General features: G+C 46.1%; 2 protein-coding genes across 4 annotated transcripts in view; one reads left to right on the top strand and one right to left on the bottom strand.

Annotated features, from left to right (window-relative positions):
• Window positions 1-1211, bottom strand: part of LOC108155912 — a 47365-nt gene extending 46154 nt beyond the window's left edge. For 2 of the 3 annotated variants that reach the window (XR_004474056.1, XM_033396424.1), the window contains exons 1-2: window positions 1110-1209; window positions 344-399 (exon numbers count right to left, since the gene is read on the bottom strand). Coding sequence is in view for 2 of the 3 variants with exons in the window: in XM_033396424.1 (XP_033252315.1) it covers window positions 344-399; window positions 1110-1130 (77 nt within the window). In the remaining variant the exon portion in view is untranslated. Of the gene's footprint in view, window positions 1-343; window positions 400-1109 lie in introns of all 3 variants that reach the window. The other variant, XM_033396431.1, reaches the window with a different exon arrangement.
• Window positions 1212-1370: 159 nt separating this feature from the next.
• LOC108164981 lies at window positions 1371-4347 on the top strand. The gene is made up of 2 exons (XM_017301003.2): window positions 1371-1587; window positions 3227-4347. Exons 1-2 carry the CDS (start codon window positions 1572-1574, stop codon window positions 3700-3702), a joined length of 492 nt encoding a protein of 163 aa, XP_017156492.1. The 5' UTR covers window positions 1371-1571; the 3' UTR covers window positions 3703-4347.
• Window positions 4348-24194: the final 19847 nt, after the last annotated feature.

Below are 24194 nucleotides of genomic sequence, written 5' to 3'. Positions count from 1 at the left end.
TTCATTGCTACTGTTGCTCTCGCTCTCTCCCGCTCCGCTGCGAACGATCTCCCTGTGGCAACTCCGAGGCCGAGTCCGACTCGGAGGCAACTACCGGCTACTGTATCCATAACCATAAAGCCAGCCAGCATCAGCAGCATCAACAGAAGGAGAAGGAGAAGGAGGAGAAGCAGTCAGCCGGAAGAGGCGCAAGTTAAATAAACAATCCGAAACAACCGACTTGGTCTTTGGCTGACCAAAAACCAAGTCCGACTCGGCGTCCGAGTCCCAGTCATTCACAAAAGACGATGCGCTACGCACAAAACGATCGAGCCCTACAATCCCGTGGACCCTTTGGACATACCTGGCTTTAAGGGTCCTGGCAAGGGTCTCCAGCTCTAGAGGCTCGTCACTCGGAATCTGCAAAGAATCTACGAATCGTATGGCGGCTGTCAGTCAGTTGTCAGCCGAATTGCAGGACTTATACTCACTTTTGATTAGTGTCCCTTCAAAGCGTGCTTGCAGGAAAGAGAAAATGTAATCATTATGCTTATAAATTTCACTTTGACATTCCAAAAGTGTAATTTCTAACTGATGGAACAATCGATGGACCCCAGAAAAACTCTAAAAGCGCATTCGCGTTATGCAAAGTAGATAAAACTGTTTGATCAGTCTGCTCAACTATCGAGTATTCGTCGCCTTCTGGTGTAGGGTTCTAGGGAGCGGAGGGGGGAATCGAGTCTCGGGAAACATTTAACCTGCGACAGGAAATCGTAGACGCCACCAGTCGCTAGCCTGCTCCTGCCGCTGCACCACCCCCTCTGCAGCGCACGTGGCGTCTGATTCAGACAACGGACAAGGCAGGGAACAGATCTTGTCGCAGACCCACGGACAACAACGACGGGACGGGTGTGTCACTTGTGGCGCCATCGCCAGTCCAAATGGAATTTCTAACACTCGGCCAAAGTCCAGAAGGAGCCCGATATTCCCGAATTTCACTACAAAATCGAACACGTTTCTTTTATTTATTTTCGCTTGGCGCATCGAAACTCGGCATTGGGCGCCGCCAATGGCTAAAGACGTAAACACAATTTAGAGCTAGAATTGGAGTAGGAGTTTGCTGCACTTGCATTTTCCATAGTATTTCCCATCTACTACTGTTCGAAGCTCGCGAGTCTGTGGCACTGTCACGACAATGGTTGACTGTTCAATTGTGTGGGGCTCTGATTGACGAACGATCAGCCGATCAATGACGGCTGTTATCGCTATCGAACTGGAGCAACCAGGGACAGGGACAGGGCTGCAAAAGCGACTCCCCAGGGCGAAATCTAGCGGTTTTAGCTCCAATTATCGATCTATTGGCCGATAATGAGCGCGGTTATGAGTACATCGTTTGGAATCGAACAAACAAACAACCGAAGCTGCGTAATCTTCCCAGAGGAACTGGAATCTATAGCTGAGATATTTTATCTAGTGCATCGGCTGTCATTTTCCATCGTGCAGCTACATATTGCAGCTTTAAGTGCAGTGAAATAAGTGGAGTGGCCAGCTAAGAGCTTTGACATATAAACGAGGATCGATTTTAGCATCTGATGGATAACATAAATGGTGAGTGCGGTCACGAAGGGTTATGGGTCACCTCTGAATGAGAAGCATTTGCATGGGTCATCGTTAGATAAGTCGACTGTGGATGGATCACCTATATTTTGCATTCCTATGGAAAGGTCAACCATCAATGATTATCTCAAAAATGAGTTATCTTTAAATGGGACATCGGTGTTGTGTCACATCTTCACTGCTAGTTCTGCTCTATATTGGTGACATCAGTGTTTTGAAGGGCTCCATCCACTGAAGGGTAACATTTTCATGGGTCACCTAGGATGAGATTATCCTTAGAAAAAGCTCCCTCTATCCCTTTTTGAGCACTTTTCAGGATGGTTCATCACTGGACGGATGTCGCCTGCTATTAATGGCTAACCTTAGAATAGGTCCTCTCTGAATGGTCTAGATGGGTCACCGGTTCATGGGAAATCTTTGACTGGTCACATTTTTAACACCGGCAAGGTTATTTCTTATAAAAGTCGTCTCTGAATATTAATCCCCTATTCATGGATCATCTTTGCACGGGGGCCCCCCGAATGGATGGGGTCACCCCTACAGAGCTGGGCGTGGTCCCTCCTATAATGCTTTCGCATGGCGGCAATCATAAATCGCCAATTTATGTTTACACTTTACAGAAAGCTCACTCTCGAGAAATGTGTAACGTAAGCTCTCATATAAATAAGCTGGAAAAAAAAATGAGGAACAAAGTGGGCACAAAGGCAGAAACCGAAGCCGAAACGAAATCTAAACAGCGATTGAAACAGAAGAAAAAAAAACCACAGAGATCCGAAAACCGAAACCCGAAAACAATCCAAACATTTCCTGTGGCCAGAGCTCGGGTCTGTCTCTCAGGTAGCGCTCTCTCATGAGATTGGCCTTAAAAATTATTTATATTTTTTGTTAGAAAATCAAACAATTAACCTCGAACTTGCTGTTGTAGTTGCTGTTGTTGTAGTTGCTGCTGACACTCTGCCGCTCTGCGCTTACAACATGTTTGAGACATAAAAATTTCCAATTAATTTTTTCCGCCTGTGTGTATTTTTTGTTTGTTTTTAGTGGCTCTGGCGGAGCAACTTCCACGGAACCGCGCCGCAAAGACAAAAATTGTCACAGCCGCCGTTTACAAATAATTTCTGTTGCTTTTTCTCTCGGCTCTTTGGGGTTTTCAATGGAAACGAAACACATAAAACATGGCCAAACAAGACCGACCATCCTCGACAAATCCACCAAATGGCGGACAGACCAACAGACCAGCAGACGGACGGACGGCCAATGCGACCGGAATGCCATAAAAAGATTCGGGGAGCGCGAACCTCAAACGGGAGCCATTAAAGGTTGGATCGCCCTCAAGTGGTTCGATCAGCCCCTGACCCGACACACGACACCCGACACATTCATTCAACCTCAATAGATGGTACTCTCGATAAGTAAGCCTAGGCAATCGATTGCCTGGAACTACTCGCATAGCGTACTTTCAGCGGAATATAACAATTAATTCGATACGTAAACTTCTACTGTAAGTTCGTTGTAATTGTTATTGATTTATGCTCTCTTAGGAACTTTTTATAATCAATTGTATACGTTTGACATTCTTGATAATAGCAAACTCGATTCCATGGGTAATCAAATTCTTTTTGTTTCACAGAAATCGCGTCGGAGGCCGCTCAGGCTGGTGCCGGCAACGAGCTCGTCTCACATTTCGCCTTCGAGTTGGAAAACAGCAACGAAGGTGTACGTGAGATACCCCATGGCCCCATCTCCGTGAGCGTTGCCACACGCACCTTCACTGACGAGGAGTTCGGCTATGCCACCTTCCAGATGCTGTTTGGGGATACCGATGAGGAGCTGCTGTTTCCTCAGCCGAATATGATGATGCACGATGACGATGATCGCTCGCAATCGCTCAATACCCCCGAGCCGGCACCAACAGCCCCCAATACCCCCATCAATTTCCCAGATATGGATGCGGACATGGACCTGCCGGTCATCCCGGAAGAGGACATGGACCCGCTGCCACTTGACCATGGCCATGGCGGTGGTGCCAACGATCCTTTCATGGGAATGAATGACGGGCCCGACTTTTTTTTCTTTACCATTGCTCAAATCTCTCGCTATATGTAGTCCTGATTCGGAGAGTAGAATTCAGTTGAGTAGCCAAAATAGTAATCAAAATTTTAAACAAAATTGTTGCCATATTAGTAGCCAAATTTGAGATACAAAATAGGAATCCTTTTGATATTAGAAAATAAATACCTTTGAGAAAAGTTTGAAAGACAAATAGCACCGGCAAATTACGTACATATATACATCCGCTACTAACTATGAAATGAACTATGAAATCAGGACTTCTAGTTATCTTGGAAGAGTTTTAGTGGAGCCATTAATTGCTAATTGTTTTTTTATTTATTAATCATCTTTTTTTCTTATTTTATGTATAACCACCATATATGTATGTATATAACCCTACTGGCAATCGGTCGATTTGTAGCAAGTTCTAGTCGGATTGAATCCCCGAAAGCTTGCACTACTTCACATCCCCCACCAGCCGCACGTAAAGCCGCACGAGTGTCGCCATGTGTGGCATGTAAGTTTTACGTATATCTGATTGTGGTTCTGGCCAAGGCTTTGTGCCTGGGATGATGACAAAAGTTCATTAGCGACGCATCAGTGGCGTCCACATCCACATCCGGTGCGGGGGTTGGTCAGTGGTTAAGTTAGTTCTTTTGGTGCCTGCTGGGGCTTATTGCCAATAAATATTGAATCATAAATTCATAATTAACATTGTGCAGCCTCACTTTTGAGGGGGTGGGTAATGGTAATGCAGGGGGCTAGAGATGGGTAACAGAAATGGGAACGGAACCCATCTCCATCTGATGTCTAGACCCCCACTCCACCTCCATCGCATCGCATCGCCATATGAGAGTAAATGTGTAAATGTAATTTAAGCAAATATTTTAATTGTTTTCGGTCCCAGTCTCGGGGCTGAAGCTGAAGCTCGAGCATTTCATTGTCATTGCCATGGCCATTTCCAAGGATCCAGTGAGCAGCCAGTCAGCACCTGGCAGAACGCAACACACACGAGGAATGGAGGACTCGTGACTCCTTTCGGGGACATTTGGGATGTGTGTGTGTCTTGGCAATGGGTATGATAAAATTTTATCGCTTGGAAATTTTTCAATTTTCAAATGAAACGACAATGGATATGGAAATGAAGATTTAAATGCCGAATGTCTCACGATCTGTCGTGTCTCGTGGAGAGAGGCATCCCACCCCGACACCGACACCCATCCTCAAGTCGCTCCTCCTCCTCCTCCTCCGCCCTCTCCACTGACAGATGATGCCTCTTATTAAGGCTAACAACCCGCAACAAAACCCGGCCGGCGAGAGGTGGAGCGGGCGGGGCGGCGATGTCGAAGCCCTCAATCTTGAAAAGTTTTTTCTTTTGGTTGTAAAAAGGACATGTTCCACTTGAAAATAACAATTTCATTCAATTTTTGATCATTTGCTACCAGAAATGGCAAATCAAAAAGCCATAAAAACCGACAAACGACCAAAGAAAAAAACCAAACCAAAACCGAGAAACGGACAAGGACCAGGCGCCAGGCACAAGGACACGGAGACCCAATGTCCCGTTGTCGTCGAAAGTCCTGCCGTGTGCCGTGAGCAGGCGGCATTCCTTCTTAAGCGGTTTCTGGGGGCGGGTTTTTGTGTGTGTTTTTCTGGTACCTTTTAATGGTAAACCACGAGGGGTGTATGGTTTTCGTAGATAGCTTTGCATCAGGCGTATATAGGCTCTATAAATATATATAGAGATTCGTATATCTGTTTGTCAGTATTTAGACTCGGATCTTGAAGACAAAATTCGGTACGAATCATTTTAGTATCTGCATAGTAACCATATATTTAAAGATATGGTGTCAGATACTTGCTACAGTGGCGCACTATTAAAAGAATGTGTATACCATCACTAGAAGAACTGAATACCGGGTAAATCCTAGTCCATATCCTGGTTCGTTTTTGTTTTTGCACGCTCGATGCTTGAGCCTGAGTCCGTGGCCGGGGCTGGGGGAAGGGTCGCCGGGTCGACGCTCGTTTGGTTTTAAAATTGAAATGATACACACACCCGCTGCCGGTCCACTTGCATGTGATTGAGTCTCTCCGTCCCCTGATATCCTTGCGGTTGTCCTGGTCCTGGTCGATGGCCAGGCAAATCCTGCACGCAAAATTTATGTTGCATAAAATTTTTCAATGAATTTTATACCAGGAATTTGACTTGGTTTTTCTTTTTTTCCTTGGTGTTTTTTTTTTTTTTGTTTGTTGTTTGTTTCGGGTGTGTGTCTTCTTAAATTTTAAAATGACTTTTGTGTTTTGCGACGACGACGGAGAAGGACGACGCACGTGGCATATGGGGCGTAAAGCATTCAGATTGAGCCGTGCCACCCCCCAAAGGATTGGCTAAGAGATGCCCATGTAAATTGAGATGGAGATGGAGTGGGAGCCACCACCAAAAACGAATCAACTTTCAGGCGTATCGAAATGTCCTCGGAAACATCTCTGTTTTGGGGATGACATTCTCTGGATCCCAGCTATAGGATCAGCTTACCCTCTACAATAAGAATGTCTACACATTGCAGACAGAATCCACCAAGTGGATTGTTGTCAATACGAGAAGGTGCAGCAGCAGCCGGACAACGCACCACAACAGTGGTTTTCCCACTTCTACAATTATTGCATTTTGCTGTTAAACAAAGCAGCCACAAGGATGCCTCCTACTCCGACTCCTGCGCTGCCTCCAACTGTGGGACTTGTAACGAATTTGTCGCTGTCTGTTTGCTAGTTAGTTGTTGTGGCCAGAAGGTGTGAACACCGCCAGCCACAACAGCCTATATTTAGACCCACCATCAGCAGCAGCAGCAGGCAAATGGGAATGAGAGGGAGACAAAGGTGCATCCGAAAGATAAATCAAAATTTGATGCAGAGGCGAACCGGGGGACCACCAGCGTCAGATAAACAAGCGACCACAACACAGACAAAACGAGGATATACCCGTACTCGTACTCGAACGGAGGGGATACAATATTTCGATGGATGGATGGGCATAGGTAGCACGCCTTTGACTCATGAACCAGACTCCTAGACTCAGACCCAGATCAATTTCCGAGCCCATAGCTCATTTGTTAGTCCACTCCATGCACTAAACAGAAAGAACATTGAACGCGAAGTCGATATCAAATCGATTTGGTTGAGATTTCCCACTAATTTGTTGTGTTTAGGGCAGGTAAAAGTAAAGGATCCTCATTAGAAAGGAGAAATGCTGGACATGGGCAAGGGGAAAGTGAAAGTACCGCATGAGAGAGAACCGAACCGAACCGAACCAAAGGAAGGTACGCCGACTGTCAGGCCATCAATAAGCAGGGGTCCAATTCTCAGTTCAGGGAAGACTCCGACTCCGACTCCGACTACGACTACGATTGTGATTCTGATTCCTACGGTGAGCAGAAGTGGCAACACATTTTGACTTATTACAGGCGATTTGTCAGCATCGGACATGGCCACCTCTTCGGCCTATCTATCCATCTTTTTTGTCTCTATAGAAATTCTATGAAACTACAAGTATCGCAGTATCGCGCCCTGCAGAAGCGCAGATACACGATTCTCCTAATAAGTTTTCTGTTGCACCGGGGCAGACGTGATCCATGGACGACTACCTGGCCCCAAATAGAAGATAAATCTCTTGGACTGATCTTTCAGCATTGGTTCGTACACATGTGCATATGAAATGAATCGTTTGTCATTCGTAATACGATTTAGATGGTCTGGTCTCCTCATTCTCATGGATCGCCGCCTGTGAATCGGTTTCGGTTTCGGTTCGTGATCCCCCAGTACGTATAGAAGCCATAAAGTGATCGTGAACAAGCAATTAGTATGGTAATCGTTATAAATCAATCAGAAATCCGCACAAAATCTACATGCATCAGAGATCAGAGATAGTCAGAGCCAATATTCAGCTGATTGTCGATGTCGATGCCAAGGTCAGCAGATGAATGATCTTGTGTTTAGTGGATGAGCGATCAGCGATCACGAAGGTTACGACATTTTGAGATTGAGCTATTGCAAATCAATGGGGAAAATGAATCGTTTAGATCCAAATGATGAGAATCGTTCAAAGAAATCAAATTAAGAGAGGAATATAAGGAAGTTTGAAAAATGAAAAGGAAGATACAAGACGATAAAGAAGGGATAACAAACTACGAGAGATGCATCACGATTGTAAAAAAGAAACGTTGATGATCGTTGCGAAATCTTGAGTTTGCTGCTGCAGTCTTTCCATTCCGCACTGATCTTAAGGCTATGGTGGGTCTCGATCCCCCCCACCCCCTTTTCAACTTAGTCGATGGGGGCGCCTTTGCCCTCGGGCCTTTTGTCGATCCCAATCCACAGAGCGGTGTCTCCACAGTGTACTCTCCCTCCCTCTATTCTCGCATTTCAGTGCAGAGAGCGGCACTGCTTTCTCTTGCCGCTTACTCATTTTATTGCCCTGGCCAAATAAACAAATTACTTGTTTGATTTCTTTTGAACGAGCCCCGAATATTTACCACAGCCTCAATAAATTCTGCAGCGCTGCTGCAACGGACGCACGGACAGACGTTTATTGAAACGTTGCGACCGCTCGCGTCTTGTTTAGACAACAATTTTCATTGTTGACTTTACTTGTTATGTTAATGAGAGAGAGAGAGAGAGAGAGAGAAAGAGAGAGAGAGACCCGAGCCGATCCGATCCGATCTGAACCGAAACTAAACTCAAGAGAACTCTGAAACTGAAGACTCGCCGACGCGTCGCTGGATCGCTCGGATCGCCTGAGGTCGGTGGAATATGCCCGTACACATAGTTGGGATGGGCCATGGGGGCCTGACGCGTGGCCATGTGCCTGTTGACATTCCATTTGACATTATTGACACACGAGTCAACCCGCGTGGAGGCGTGGCAGGGGGAGGCAGACCGTCTGAATAGACTTGTCTGCCGATAAGAGGCCTTCGGATACTCGCATTGTCGGGGGAAGGAGACTCTTCTGTGCCACTGCCAATTAGTCGGAATGAAGCTAATTCATATTCACACGAAACGGAGTTGAAGCTAAAGTCGCTGACGGTGATGAGGAGTGAGCAGAGCTTCAGCGATATCAAGATATTCAATATGTTTATGACACCGAAAAAGCTGAAACAACAACAAAATTATAATTATAAAAGACGGCCTGCCGCCAGGGTCTGGGTCTGGGTCTGGGTCTGGGGCTGGTTAAGGGGTTCGTTCTGAGAGGCCCCTCAACTTATCTGCAATTTGGCGATCGTAACAGTTTTGACAAATCATATATGTATATTTACCTATGTATATGTATATGGGGCCGGCATTGTAAGAGGTGACTGGTGCCAGGAAAGGTAGTCAACGGCGCGTGGGAAGGGGATGGGAGGGGATTATCGCCTGTCGGCCGCTTTTGAGCTTTATTTTGATTTCAATCTAAAACACACAAATCGTTCATTCTTCTTCTGCCGCTGATGCCGCGGTTGCCGCTTGCTCTGCCACACAGTCGCCTCTGCACAGTGGATCAAAACTGAATGTTCCATCTGCACACAGAGGCACAGGTACAGGCTCTGGTTCAGTCCGCGGGCCCCTTGAATGACATTTTTATGATGCTGACGCGCGTTCCTCAACACGAGACGACGACTGCTGCCCTGGAGCGTGATTTGCATGCTTAAGCAGCCGACATCAACGAGCTGGTTACGCTTCTTCGGTGGGAGGCGGAGGACAGCCCAGAGGCGAGAGGAGGCTCAAAGGAGTGGCCGATCGGGAGAATGGAAGGTTCTTAACCGTTCCGATTTGACAGATTTTGTTTGAACTTCCAGTAAAATTGACTTGGCATTATTCCTTTCCTAATTATAAATCCAAAAACCTAGCCTTCTAATACATGTGTATAAAAGTTGTAAAACGGATCCACTTTTCCTTTTATAAATCGTCTTCTTTTCAGTGATTATTTATGAATTCGTTGATAGTTGACAGGGCTGAAAAAGGAAGAAAAACAACTGTATTGAATACAACACATATTTCCAAATATCATAGATTAAAATGCTATAATAATGCTATACACTTATTAAACCATTCAAATACCTAACAAGAGGTAAGCCATGTGTAGCTTTTCATTAAATGATTCTGAACTACTAGAACTCCTCATTGTGAGTCCATTTACCCTTGCTTGCATTTTTCAATTGCAGATTAAATGAGATCTCAGATCCCCAAATGCTGTCACCGTCAGCGTGCAAACACGTGATTGAATGCCAAATACCCACAGACAGGAAGATAAAAGACAACGTCGGCGACTGCGACTGCGACTGCGACGACGAGGTTTGACCAGAGCGAATTCGATTTGGATGGAAATGGACTTGTCGTCGCTGTCGGATCCCTCGAGCCGCTGTTGCCCAGCTGTAGAGAGCCTCTCGTACTTGGCCGGATTTTTGGGGCATGGGGACCCACAATAAACAATTTGTAGCGCCTGAATGCACAAATCTTGCGTCGTTAAAAATTAACTGCAGAGCGGACTCGGTCAGAGCCATACAACCACCACTCCTGGTCCCTGTCCCTGGTCCCTGGTCTCAGTCCTCAATTGCAGTCGCAGTCGCAGTCCATGTTCCAGTCCCCAGTCCCCAGTCCCTGTCTCCACCTCGTTTAGTCATTCGACGTTGCGGCGTTGCATAATTTGCATTTCGATTCGATTGGAACGTTCGTTGGCTTTTAGAGGCGCGTGTCCGCCGACACTTTTTCGTGATTTACCAGGCCAAAGACTTTCGACTGTCGACTTCGGTTCTAGGAAATCACAATAAAAATTAACGAAATTCGTTCTAGTAAACGTTCGTCGTCGTCATCGTCCGATGCGGCATCCACCGGCACCTTGCCAAAGCCTAAGCCCCATCCAAGTGCAAGTCCAACCCAAAGCCAAAGCCAAAGCCGAACGCCGAACGCCGAACGCCGTCACCGATGCCAACCCAATTCCACGTACGTGACACGATCGGGCCAACACTTGGACCAGTGCTGTTTGCTCTGGCCAGCGATTTGATCTGCCCTAACCCCAGGTATAGTGTTCCCTGAAGTTCACTTGGAGCAAAGGAAAGCCGAACCCGAGCCCCGCCGAGGGAATCATCATTGCAGCATAATAGTTTTGGCCTTTGATTGATTTGACTATGGCAAATCTCTCTCTGGCTGGCAGCGTGGATCGCCGGGCCACATCCAATTGTGACAAATCAATTGTCAGCGCCCGAGGGTCGGTACGTGTGATCGAGTTGGTCGGTGGGTATCCCTAGACTGGGGCCAGGCTTCATTTGAATCAGCAATCAATGCTGATAGAGCATGCTCTACAACCTGAGCGTGATCGTGGGGCAGAGCAAATGAAGGTAAATCTTCAAGAGAGTCTGTCAGAAGGGGCACCGACGATGTGGAAGAGACTGCATACAAAATCGGAAACAGAGAATTATACAATTAAATCATTGTTTACTCATACGAACCCCGATTACGAATCCTTTTCCCCCACCTGCACCAAACCAAAGGCAATCCTTCATTTGGTGTCATACCAAACGGAACGGAACGGAACGGAAGTACAAGCGAAGGGGAAGTGCTGCACTCTAATCCTTTGCCCCCGAGGCGCTCAATTAGTCGAAATGAATTGAGTTATCGGCTAATAGGGCAGCAGCGGTAAACGGACACGTTGCCATCATTAATAATGCTCAAAGTGCCACCCTCTCCCACTCGACTGCCGGGGAGTCCCAGTGATGCCGATCGCCATCGCCGTCGCATCGCATCGCATCGAACAGATCAATTACCCCCGGGGCTGATTCTGATTGCCTGCATGGATGCTTCGGTGCTCCGGTGCTTCGGTGCTTCGATGGTGCCTTGCTGAGATGCTTCGATGCTGTCGTTGGGGCGCATAATCAGGAACGGCGCAACGTCCGGCAGGGCATATAATTTGCTCTGTGTTCCCTGCGTTTTTTTTTTATATTATTTTTGGATAAATCACGCAAGGGCGGACCCGAATCAGCCCGAGAGCAACATCAGCAGCACGCCAGCAATAATCTATCACCTGTCAGCACCTGTCATTCAAGCGTCGCAGTTGCGATTGGCAGCCATACATGCACCTACTGGGCCCATGACTGAGGATGGCTATGTGATTGGAGATGGGGTAAGGCAATGGATAAGGAGACGTGGATGGTGCTGGCTGGGACTGGGACTGGGACTGCGTCTGCGACTGGCAACTGGCTGGGCAGCCGCCTCAAGTGTCAGTTTGACATCATTAATCATGCGATTAGTTAAGTGGGTGTTCGTTCATACGATTTTGGTGAGATGCTCCTCGATGTTCCCTGGATGCTGGCCGTTGGATGGCATGCTGGATGTAAAATCAGTTCCGAACTGTTTAATTTGACGTTTGAACGCATGATTGCATTTTCAATTTGACAACGACAGCGACAACGACAACTCCGACAAGACACTCTGCCCCAACAGATTAGGTCTATCTCCCGACATCGAGCATCGGAAGCTGGAAGCTGGAAGGCAGCCCGGGTTGCTGTCAAAATAATCACACGTACAATTAGCATGACGACATGCTCATCAATTTGTTTGGCTCATAGAGGGGTCCCGGACACGGCCGTGGACCTGGATTCGGTGCAGGTATGCCTATTGGATGCCAGTGCCAGTGATTGGACTGGAATTCTGATTGGGGCTAAGTGAGGATGTCAAAGTTAATACCAAGGTTCGAAGCTCGGAGAGTACATTCCAAAGGCTTTCAGCTAGCTAGAAGATTGATTTATACTCAACCAGTTGAACAGATCCCTTTGCATCTAACCAATCGAAGGACAGGGGAATGGAATTGAAATTAAACCCCTGGTTTGTTGATGTCAGAAAATCTCATCTTTAAGTACCTTTCATAGATATATGTTGACCCCGACTCCTGCGAACACTTCACCATAACTCTCTTCTTGTATCTTTATCCTTTTCCTTGCGGACAAGTCAACCTCTGCTGGCCCCCATCAACCATTCTCTCTGTCTTAACCACCTCTCAAAGATGAATAGAGGTATTTCCCTCCAACCATCGTACACTGGTGACCCCGACTCCTCTCTTCCAGCAATTGCCAACATTCGGTGGCTGCTGGCACATCAATTTTGCGCATCATCATCGGCATCATCAGGCACTTCTAACGTGTGGACCACCAGCCAAGCCCCAGCAACACCTACAACGACACCTCATAGACCCAACATCGAGGAATGGGCATCGGTATAGGCATGGGCATGGGCATGGGCATGGGCATGGGCATCGGCATTCAACTTGAGCAAGTATCAAGTGTGTAATTAATGTTTTATTAATACAAGCGACAAGCGATCGCTGCCTGGCTCTCCACTGGGAGACAGCGAGGGGCCACTACTACTCCTACTCCTGCTCCTGCTCCTGCTCCTGCTCGTGCTCCTCTCAGGTAAGATGAACAGCAGTCGAATTGCAATCGATGCGAGGCAGCAGGCCTGGCAGCGGCAGCCCTGCCCGCCAGACCAGCCAAGATTCATATGCACAATGCCATAAAATATGTGCCCTGGCTACGGACCAGACTCGCACTGCGACTGGGGCTCCTCTTTTGCATGCCATGGGTGGAGGGAGGAATGGGGACTGGCAGTAGGATAGCGGCTCAGTTTCCTGCGCTTAAATGAATTACCAGATTAATGGACAGCATAAATCACATTATCGCTTCGCTTGTGGACCAGCTTGTGGACCAGACTCCGACACCAAGCCAACACCAATACTCTCGGAACTCCACGGATGCGGTCGCATTTAGAAGCTGCTCATCATGCGGCCGGGCCGGGCGGCCTTTGTGGGCGGCCATGGCTTGGAGATGGCCTGTGCCCAGTGCCCAGTGCCCAGTACCCAGTACCCGTGGACGGTTAATGATGCTGCCAAGTGCGTTGGGAGCGAGGAGAATTTATTGAACCTTTGCCTAAAAGTCCATTCAGCCGACACCAGGCCAGACCAAGTCCGAGTCAGAGACAACGCAAGATGCATGATTCACTCAATAAAAAATAAATGCCAAGATCAAGGTGGGCACGATGGCAAAGGGAAATGCGGGGATTGTGAGGGGCAGGGGACACAGCAGAGACGAGGATCGGTACAAAGACAAATCACACCTTCTGCATTTGTTGAACAAAATAAATCTCGTAATGAGTTACGATAAGACGACGATTTCGACAGCTAAACAAATCACCTGCAATTGATCTTGTGCGAGTATGCAAATCCTCCGACGGCCACAAGAGGAATGCCTGCGATTTCGAATACTGGAGCAGCAGAGGACCGACAGAACCACTCCGAACCACTCCGGCTCGTTGTGGCACGCCATGGCATGGTGTGGTGTGGTGTGGCATGGTGTGGTGTGGACAATCAACAACACAAACATGACATTTATTGACTGCTTTGCTTGAAAGTATAAATTACAAATGAGTGCTGGAAGTCGAGTCAGTCGCAGATATACAGGTGAAGTGTATTGAATCGAATCGAATCGAATGGGGATCGGCTGGGATCGGGATCGGTTCGGATCAGGGTTGGGTGTCACACACAGCAGGACATTGGCCCAGTGCACGCGCTGAACGCATAACTCACTTTCCATAACAATTCACGTGGATCTCAGAGTCGTCTAGGAGAAGGCGGCCTCAGCCGCGACCTCGAAGGGACCAACCACGGCGACAGCGACCCAGACCCAGACCCAGACCCAGACCCAGCAGTGGATTACTTACCTGATCTGTGGCTCTGTGGATCTGTGCGTGCCGTTTCTTGGTAGGGAATATATATTGCGATAATGATCATGACAGCCTATATAGTCGCTCGAATGCTGCCAAATGACATTTGTCTCGCCACAGACACACACTCTCTCAGGGGAGAGACCTCTCGCTGTGTTTTTATGCCTGGCAAAATCAAAACCAGTGGCTAAATTGCAATAATAAGCCACCTTTATAAATCGACCAGCGGGCAGGCAGGCAGAGCGGGCGAATCTGGCCACAAGATGCTGCTGCTCGTTCCCCTTCTTCTTATTTCTGGGCACAATTTGTCTATTGCTCCGGACCTGGCCAACGCGAGGGCGTGGAGTGGTGCCGCGGTGGGTGAGGATCCATCGGTTTGAGCTCGGGCTCGGATTCGCTTGTGTTATGCGAGAAACGCCCTCAGTAGGTGGGCGACTACTGATGGCCACACTCTGATCGAGACGGACAAACACAATTGCTTCCAGGTACCAGGTACCGTCAGGGGGGTCTGTTAAGAGCGCCAAATGTAGGGCGGAAGTGATAAATGGAAATCAATTGATGAAGAGTCCAAACTCCAATACCAGCAAAACCTCACTTGGGGGAAGCAAGCACTTGGTGGGACAAACCATGGAGAAATAGACATTGAACTATATCCTTAACTTGCCATTCCCTATTCTCTTCCGTACCCTGCCATGGGCTCCAAACCGTGTTTCAGCTGAACCGCTCCTGTTTCAGGGGACTCTGCTCAGCCGAGCAGACAGGCAGCTCGAACTATAAATTTTTGACAGTTTGAAAAAATTGCCATTCATTGTGACCCCTATTGTGTTGGCTGCCGGTCGGCCACTGAGCCGGCGATCGCTGATCATAGACTTTGGTAACTGCAACTGCAACTGGGATCTGGGACCTGGACGTTGATGTGGATGTGGTAGAGCCGTGTAACACGAGCCAGCACTAGGTCTGAGGCCCGGTCTGCGTTTATAATGGCACTTTTGGTGGGCAACAACGTTGCCTGGGTTGTCTTTTTTTTTTTTGTTCAATAGAATTGTTTGCCAAGAATTATGCTTTATTGATGATGATAATGATGTCCTTGTGGCTCCTTGTGGCCCACACCAGAGGGCCACACCACACCATTCGTAAGAATGAAAAATTCTCGGAATGCAGCTAAAGCTTCTCTTTTCTGTACGGGGTTCGGTCTTGGTTTGGGCTTCTTGGTTCCTGTTTTGTTCTGTAGGCGTAATAAAAATGCCATAAGTCAATATCAGATAGGGAAAGGGACTGCGGACTGGGGACTGGCACGGGTCGGTCGCGATACTTTGCTTAATGAGTGCTCAAGATGGGCATTGTCTTCAGGGCTCCGACGTTGCATGAGGCGAGGGTCAAGTCGGAGCTGCTGCAGCTGGAACGATAATATGCCAATGCCGACATTTCATTTTAATATCATCAATTAATGCAAAGATCTTCTCGGATATTCTGCAGGGCCCAGAAGAAGGAGGGTGGAATGATCGACACATGAATTATGTTTGCTCAACAGTTGGTTTTAATTGAAAGTGACATTTCAATAAATTGGTAAGCCTCCGCTGGAGTCCGTCTCCCCCAATCTCGTCGCATCCCATCCCATCCCATCGTATCGCATCGCATCGGATCTCATTCTCATCTCGCGCCTCGACCGATCATTAATGCCAATGATCATCGTTCCAGTCCACTAGCTGGTGTTAATATGATCAACGGCAGCTCATCAGCATCTCAACTCCGCTTTCAATTTAAATTTCAATTTTCATATTCATATTCAGCTTTTGTTTCTTGTTCTCTTCGTTGTTTCAGTTTGCTTTTGCTGTTGTCAATGCGATCGCTGTCCGATCGGGTGGCAAAAGGGCGTGTGAATGCTTCAATTCAATTGAAGAGAGATAGCTCTGGAGGCGGAGGGAAATTTAACTTAATTGAAAATGTTGCCCGTTCCTGTTTTATTTTTTTTTATATACATTTTGAGAGTTTCCGCTAGGCGACAGAAGGAGATGCTTGTTCAACTTGTTAAACGATCATTTTTGATGCGGATGCCGATCATTTGATTACATTATGAGTTGAATCAATTATTGTGTCGTACAAAATGTAGTAATATTCATGGAATAATTTGATTAAATATGTTGGAAGATTCTACCCGATCGAGGGATCAGAAGATCATATAAGATAATCATAACGTGATGATCAGTTGATATCACTCTGGATAGCATCCCGACAATAGGTCTCATAAAAGAGTTGATAAATTCATTATAACATACGAGGTCAGTGATTAGGTTGTTAGTCGTGAGTGTAATCCATAGTATCGATCATCTATGGAGCAACAAATCATTTCATTGCCATCTTGTTCTTCAAGTCAACGATCATCCAATCTTAGGATCATCTGATGATCAATGCAATGCCCTGGAAAATCGCAGAAAATACCAGAAGCAGTTATCTATATTATCTATTCACCTTGAAGATCGCTGATTGACGATCACTTGGATGAACAGATTAGGATAAAGATCATATCATGTTTACCACAATAAAAGACCATCAGCTGCGATCGGTTCAGTAGATTATCATTTGATTATGATAGGTTCATCAGATGACTAATAAAGATCGCCCCGGAGATGGCGCTAGAGATGATTATGGGTCCCCTCTCCTGATGCTGTTGATGCTGATGCTGCTTCTGCTGCTGATCCTCCTCCGTCCCCCAAAAATAGTCTCGAATCGGATGGCCACCAAGGTGGTCCAAGCTGCTGCCACCGGGTGGTGCAACGCGGTCGTGTCGGCTGCAATTTTTTATGATTGTTTCTCTCTTTTTTTCATTTTCATTTTTATATGTTTATTTGTTGGTCTTGTTGTTGTTGCTTTTGTGCTTAGTTTTAGTCCAACTCAAGGAGGAAGGGGCATCCATCGCCCTCCATGCACCTCTCTCCTCCCTCTACACTGTGTGCCCATCATTAACCCATTAAACTTCCGATTTGCCGACAGCGATAAACGCCGCCTGCCCGCCGTGTGCCCCGTACTCGAATGCGTGCATCTATCCATCTCTATATGTATATATGGGATATATATATATATATTTCTTTTTTGTGTGTTGTTTTTTTTAATGACATATCGTAAAGATTTGTTAAAAGCCGACACAAAGATCTTCGAAATACGTTGCGCTTCCTGCATTTCATGGGTTCAATTTTAGTTGATGCGTGAAAACGTATCGAGAGCCGGAGAGCAGCCCAAAAGAAGGAGAAAGATATGACAGAGGAACAGTCGCGACGGCTGGTAGATTGGGGCTAATGCAAGTACTCTTCGAATGCCACCCGTGAGTCGAGTTGAGCGCCACTCAAATTGATCAAATTTTCGCTATAAATTATGGGCCGACAAATGCGAAAAGAAAACCTCAAAATATTGGAACGTGTTCGAATCGTAGCCGGCCCACCCTATGCGATCCACAGTCCGTTTCATAAACAAATGTACAAAAGAGAGATAAAATCAGAGAAAGAGAGAGGATACCTGGACATCTTCAATAAAATACACTTAAGTTATTCGATTTGGGAACTGTTTTAGTAGGAAAAGTCTCAAAATAAAATGAGCGGTAGTAGGTAAGGTTTTCTTGATCCTCAACATGCAAACTTGTAGACATATTGATATTAGAATCCATGGCTTATTTCGATAATTAATTTAATTTAATCTATTTTTCCAATAAACTTCCATTGACTCGTAAGCATGTGAGAGACGTACCTTAACTTTAATTGTAGATAATGATACTGTTAAAAAGAATATACAAAATACAGACCCAAAGGAAACTTTCATTCAGCTTCTTATTATATTAGTATCAGGTACCACATTTTCCAGCTGTATTATGCTACCGATACGCACTGTAAGCCATCACTGAGTTTCTGTAACCGCAATGATGCAAAGTAATCAATTTTGGCTTCATTTTTTCCCCCATTTTTTTTGAGTTTTCAGTTTTGTTTGCTCGGGCCACGACTTGATTGAAAATTGCAAATAAATTGTATAAGCGGTGCCAGGGCGAAATGCAAATATTTCCGTTTATCTGCGGTGGTCCACCATGGGCTGCACACGAAGGTGGTGCTGATGCTGATGCCGATGCTGGCGGTGGTCAGGGAAACAATTGAGCAATTTGTGAACGCACATAATTGTGGCACGTTCGCCTTTAATGGGCTAAGGTGGAGCCCCGGTATGGGGGCATGCTTGGCTCATTTCGGAAGCCGCTCACAAACCGCAGATCCCATCGTGATTGCCCGGCATTCCTTCACTGGCACATTATACGATTACGAGTATATACCAGTACTTATCCGTATTTTTCCGTCTGCTTTTCATATCCAGAATCCGAAAGTCTCTCTGGGATTCTCTGCGGATGTGTGCGTCGCTTTGGTCAAGTGTTGGGACCGTTTAGCATGACCTTATAATGAGTGCTACCGGTCTTGGGCTTAGTCGGGGGATTGGGTTTCAAAGATCGTCTCACTTTTGACGCTAGCTGGACTTACTAATTTTGGTTGTTTTTTTTCCGTTCCCAATTCCCTGCTTGAGAGGTGGAAAGCTCTAGCCCAGGGTTGAACGGATCAACGCTATGTGTATGGCTTGACCTAAGGCCTTTTGGTAGAATTAACTGCGCCAGTGCTGGGAGAAATAATAAAGGAAACCATTTACAGAACAATCTGTAGAACTCTTTAAAGATCATTCATCAACTATCATTCAAATACTACAATCTTATTTACAAGATTCCTCCCCTACGTTCGCTTTCTAATTGAAGGTTCTATAGGCAGTGCCTCACATGATCACTGACCTTTGCTATTTCCTTCGACCGATCTCGGTGATCTCTCAACCCTGAAGAAAGGGCTAGAAAATCTCCCAGGCTGCTTTGCCTATCGGTAAACGATCTGCGGACGTTATCGGGGAGCCCCAAAAGGCGCCATCGAGGGCAGGTTTAATGTGATTTTTTACACACAAACGTCAGACGGCGGCGATCACGATCGTGGGTCGCCCGTTTGCCGTTCAACCCCAAAAGCAAATAAAATACGAATTTAAATTAAATTAAAATGCTGCTGCAAAATGGTGGAAATGGAAATGAAAATGGAAATGGAGTGGAGTGGAAGGAAAGCAGCAACCTCATGCGAAAACAAAAGACGACAGCGCGACAGCAAACGCTAACGACGATGACGACGACGACGACGACGACGACGACGACGACGACGACGACGACGACGACGACGACGACGACGACGACGACGTTGAGCGATCATCAGTGTAGCCTCAACGGCGGGAATTTTAACCAACCTGTGCACAGGTGTACCTACATATATAGGAGAGTGTGTGTGTCTGATATATACGATGTTTATATAGCCCTATGTGGAACTGGCACTGGAACTGGAGCTCAAGTGTGGCAAAGTCTTTTTGCAGAGCTTCAGTAGTTCCCATTTCCCAGTATCTGTCTGTCTGTGTGTCTGTCAGTCGGTCGGTTGGTCTGTCTTTGTGTGTGGGTCTCCCTCGCCTCGGCCTAACCATCATCAGCAGCAGCAACAGCAGCAGTAGCAGCTCCCTCCCTCGGATGATAACTCGTATGTAACAGGAGACATGCTCTACTGAACATGAGGTTCGATTAAATGTTAATGTTGGTTAACTTTGGGGTTTTTCTTTGGCTTGTTTTTATTGTTGTCTGTCCGTCAGTTCGTCGGTCTATCCAACCAACTGGCTGACGGGGCAGAGTGTACCTCGCGTATAGGAATATACGAATATATGCCTGTGCATCTACTTAACTACCGAACTTGTCTACGTTCACACATAAAAATCGCATACATATCATCAGACACTGTTGTTGTTTCCACAAGTACACACTATACTTCCAGAGGGTACTGCTATTTGGACGATAAGTTTGTGTTGGGAAAGCTTTATGAACATTAAGTAGTAGAGGTTTTGTTGATCGAAGAAAGGATTTTTTCGGACTGCACTAGTTTCCTTTCGGATCTGGAATTTGATCATAAAAGCAAGCTAATATGTCTCAAAAAACATTGATCAGAATCGAACTAAGAACTAAATAAATTCAAACCAATTTTCCTGCAAGAGATTTATACTCGTAGTGCTACTATGATTTTATCTATAAATCATATCTGATAGATCTTCCAGGGGTCTGAGTGGAGTCGAACTGAGTAAAACACTTCGTTACACACTTCATTATCATGGAATATATGAGTTTTTTTGAAGGCAATAATAAGATTTCCAATAAACCTCTGAGGCTATACGATTCCACAGCACCCATCAGATTTTTCCTGTGATCGCAGACAGTCTTAGATTTTTTTGCAGGTCATTGAACTTTCAGGGTATTCGAAAATTCGGCTTGTCGAAAAGCCCTTATCTTGATATTTCTCGTTTTTTTGTTTGCTTCTTTTTTTGGGGTTTGCTGCTTGGTTAGCGGACGCACTGAAACGTAATGGGCGACGACGCTGCGGCTGCTTCTTGGGCCTCTGTGCCTCTTTCCCCTGCGATGCGTAGCTCTTGAGTGCATGAGAAACACCCTACTCCCTCAATTTTCTCATGCTGCTCTCTTTCTCACATGCCTCGCTTACAGGTCTCTATAGCATTGCTAACAGTCTTCTGAGACCCACTTCTAATCTCAATCCTTTGATGCCGATATTTTTGTTTCACTCTTCATCTTCAGTCTTTTCAGTCCGAATAGAATTCTCTCGATGTTATAATTTCTCCATCTCATTTTTCATTCTGCTCTTCACTTGTTTCTCTCTTAATTTTCTCATTATTACACTCTTCTCCTGATGCTCGTAGCCTGATCTCCTGCGACTGGTCTATGCCCCACTCATTCTATCACTCTTCGCAAGTTGCGCTCTTTTTCTCCCGATTTATTTTTCATACTCCGCTCATGCTATGCTCTTTCTCTCACTCTTCACACGTTCCTCTCTCGCTCTCTCTATTTCTCTCTATCTCTGTCCACCCACGCGTGCGCGAGCGCCTTCGACTGCGCTTTCGGGTGCGCATGCGCGCAGGTGCTTCATTGTATCTGTGGTTTTTGTATCTTTGGCCGTGTCTCTGCCTCTGTCTGGCTTTATTTGGAGAGTCTCATTTTGAACTCCGGAGAAGTCAAGTCATTGTTGTGGTTGTACTGGTGGTGGTGGTGGTAGTGGTTGTTGTTTGTCTTTTGCACTTCACTTCACTTCAATTTTGCACCGCTTGGATGCTTCTCTCATCCCCGCTCCACCTTCTGTCCCCTACTCTCCTCGCCAGAGTTCAGTTCAGCTCGGTTAGATCTTCTTTTTTTCCTCGCTTGTTTTTTTTTTGGGGGGGAGTCTGTGGGTCGTAAATTTCCTTAGGCCTCTATTGTTGGCTCGGTGCTGGGGCTTCTGCTTCTGCCTATTAAAGTGCGATTTGTTTAATGATTTTCTACAACTCGCTGTATAAATTTCCCATTTGAAATCCCATACGAAGATGTTTGGGGTTTTCTATTAAATTTATTTCTTCTTCTTCTTTATGTATTTTTGCTCAATGGAAGGTATTTCTTCTGGTGTTTTGTTTCGGTTTTTTTTTTTTTGTTTTTGGAAATGCTCATGGAAATTAAGTGTTTTATTATGCAAAAATCAGTCGGCGGTTTGAAAATGCTGCGGCCAATGCGCTGATTACGCTTGTAGACCTTATAGACCACCAGCCCTCCCCCCCTCTTGACTATGCCATCTTCCTGGTAACTGAGTCACGGCTCTGGCTTTTGTGTTGAACTTTGCTTCTGGCCCACCGTGGCTCTGTGTCCGAGCCCCGTTTGGCTGTTAGTTTCCATTTTGGTAGTTGCTTCGGTTTAGTTTAGTTTCAGTTGGTAATATTTAGTGGTTTAATTAATGGCCGAACCGAGGCTGCTCTTCATTTCCGTCTCTCAATGAGTACCAGTCTGTACGAGTGTGAATGCTTGTGTGCGTCTGCATTGGGCAATGAGATTTGCATTGAGTTCGCCATGAGAAATTGGCATTGCGTAGTCCCCCCGCCAGAGTTAACTTGATCGCTCGGATGATATAATCCAATGTAGCAGTACACGGTGTTTCGAAACTGTAGGATAATGACCAAAAATATAAACCAAACCGTAACTTGAGACAGGCTTCAACTTCAATTGCAATTTAATAGGTATAGATTTAGAATCGTTTGAGTTCAGAAATGGAGTTCAAACTTGTGCCATTCATTGAGTAAAGTCGAGAGTCGAGAAAGTGCGAATTATAGGTGTGTAGATCTTCCCGTTTTGGAGTCATTCAATTCCTCTGGTCTTTCTATATTTAAATATGCCAAGTGTAGATCCAATCGAAAAAGATTCATTATTTATTACTTTTATACAAAAGATTTATTTGTTTTTGAGGAAAGTCCTTTGTCAATTTGGTTTATTTTATATTCGGATTCGCTGATCGAAAGACTGGAATTGTGATACTATTTCTAATATTACCGAATCTGGCATCAATCGAGTCAAGACAGCCATCAAATGGCCCTTCAGTGGACTTATGTGTATCCGTGCCATATTTCTATAATTTCTATTTGTTATGTAAATCCCTTTACCAAAGGTAAACCGATCAAGCGCCAGCACCCATCCAATGAATCTAATCAGTCAATGCCCTGGTCGGAGCAATCAAAGCCCTACCCTTGCACCTGGCACTCACTCTGGCAAATAGCTGTGCCAATTGCCGCTATTTACCACACACATTACACGATGCGAGAAAACCAAACAACGCCAATCTATGTGGCCGACAACAGCAGAAGGCAGAAGGAACCGCCACAACGATGATATATACACGGATATGGGTGTTCGAGTATATACTTGTGCAAGTGGTGGTGGGGGGGGATATAGGAGGTGCGACGCGACGAGTGTGTGTGGCGCTAGGTTGAAGAAGTTGGCAATCAAAGAACCGAAGCAAACAAGAACAGCGCCAGTGCCAGTGCCAGTGGCAGCAACAGCGCCAGCACCAGCGTCCAATGCTAATAATTCAAAATGCTGCACATGCGACCAACAGCCCCAAGATGGAGCCCTGGGCCGCGGAGTGCGAGAAAGGTGGCAACTTCTGATTTATGCCCAGAGGGGCATAATGACTGAAAGCAATGGAGTATGCATTACATGGCCATGGCGATGGTGATGGTGGAAGTTCGAACCGAGTCTCTTATAGGCCATACATCAAGGAACCCGAGAACCCAAGAACCCAGCCCCAGCCCCAGTTTCAGTTCCAGTCGCAGCTCCAGTCCAAAACCCAGAACCGAAGCTGAAGCTGGAGCTAGACCTGGAGCTGTACTTGAAGCCAATGCCAAAGCCGAAGCCGAAGCAGAATCCGAAGCGATTCGCGTGATAGAACAATGTAAAAATTATGAACGTGTAAAATATGGGCAAAAGTTGCTATACCCCATAAATATGCATGGCGAGGGCGCGGGGCGAGGGGCAATGGAAATGGTTCGGCAAACCGAATCAGAAGCTAAAGGAATAGGGAGCAGGGTGAAGTAAAATCTATGAGGATGATGAGACTTCTACGAAAATAATTGATAAAGACACGGGGAAACAGCTAGAGCTGGAGCCAAGGCCAGGGCCAGCTATAGCCCCGTCTATGGCTATATAGATTTCATTATGATTCAGCTTAATAAGCTGCACGCCCGGGTGTTGATGTGGTTGAGTGGTTTGATTTAATGGTCCCCGCTTAGGGCTGCCGCAGAAGAGAGTTGCAGGTGGAGAGTGGATTGTGGAAATTGGATGGTGGATGGTGCATAGTGGATAGTGGTGGGTCCACAGTTTGAGCCACATTAAACCGAGTCGCAAGACTTTGGGG

The sequence above is a fragment of the Drosophila miranda genome, chromosome XL, assembly GCF_003369915.1.
Source record: "Drosophila miranda strain MSH22 chromosome XL, D.miranda_PacBio2.1, whole genome shotgun sequence".
In the NCBI taxonomy this organism is placed as follows: Eukaryota; Metazoa; Arthropoda; class Insecta; order Diptera; family Drosophilidae; genus Drosophila; species Drosophila miranda.
The sequence above is the reverse complement of the archived record's forward strand: the minus strand, read 5'-3'. Positions and strand labels throughout refer to the sequence as shown.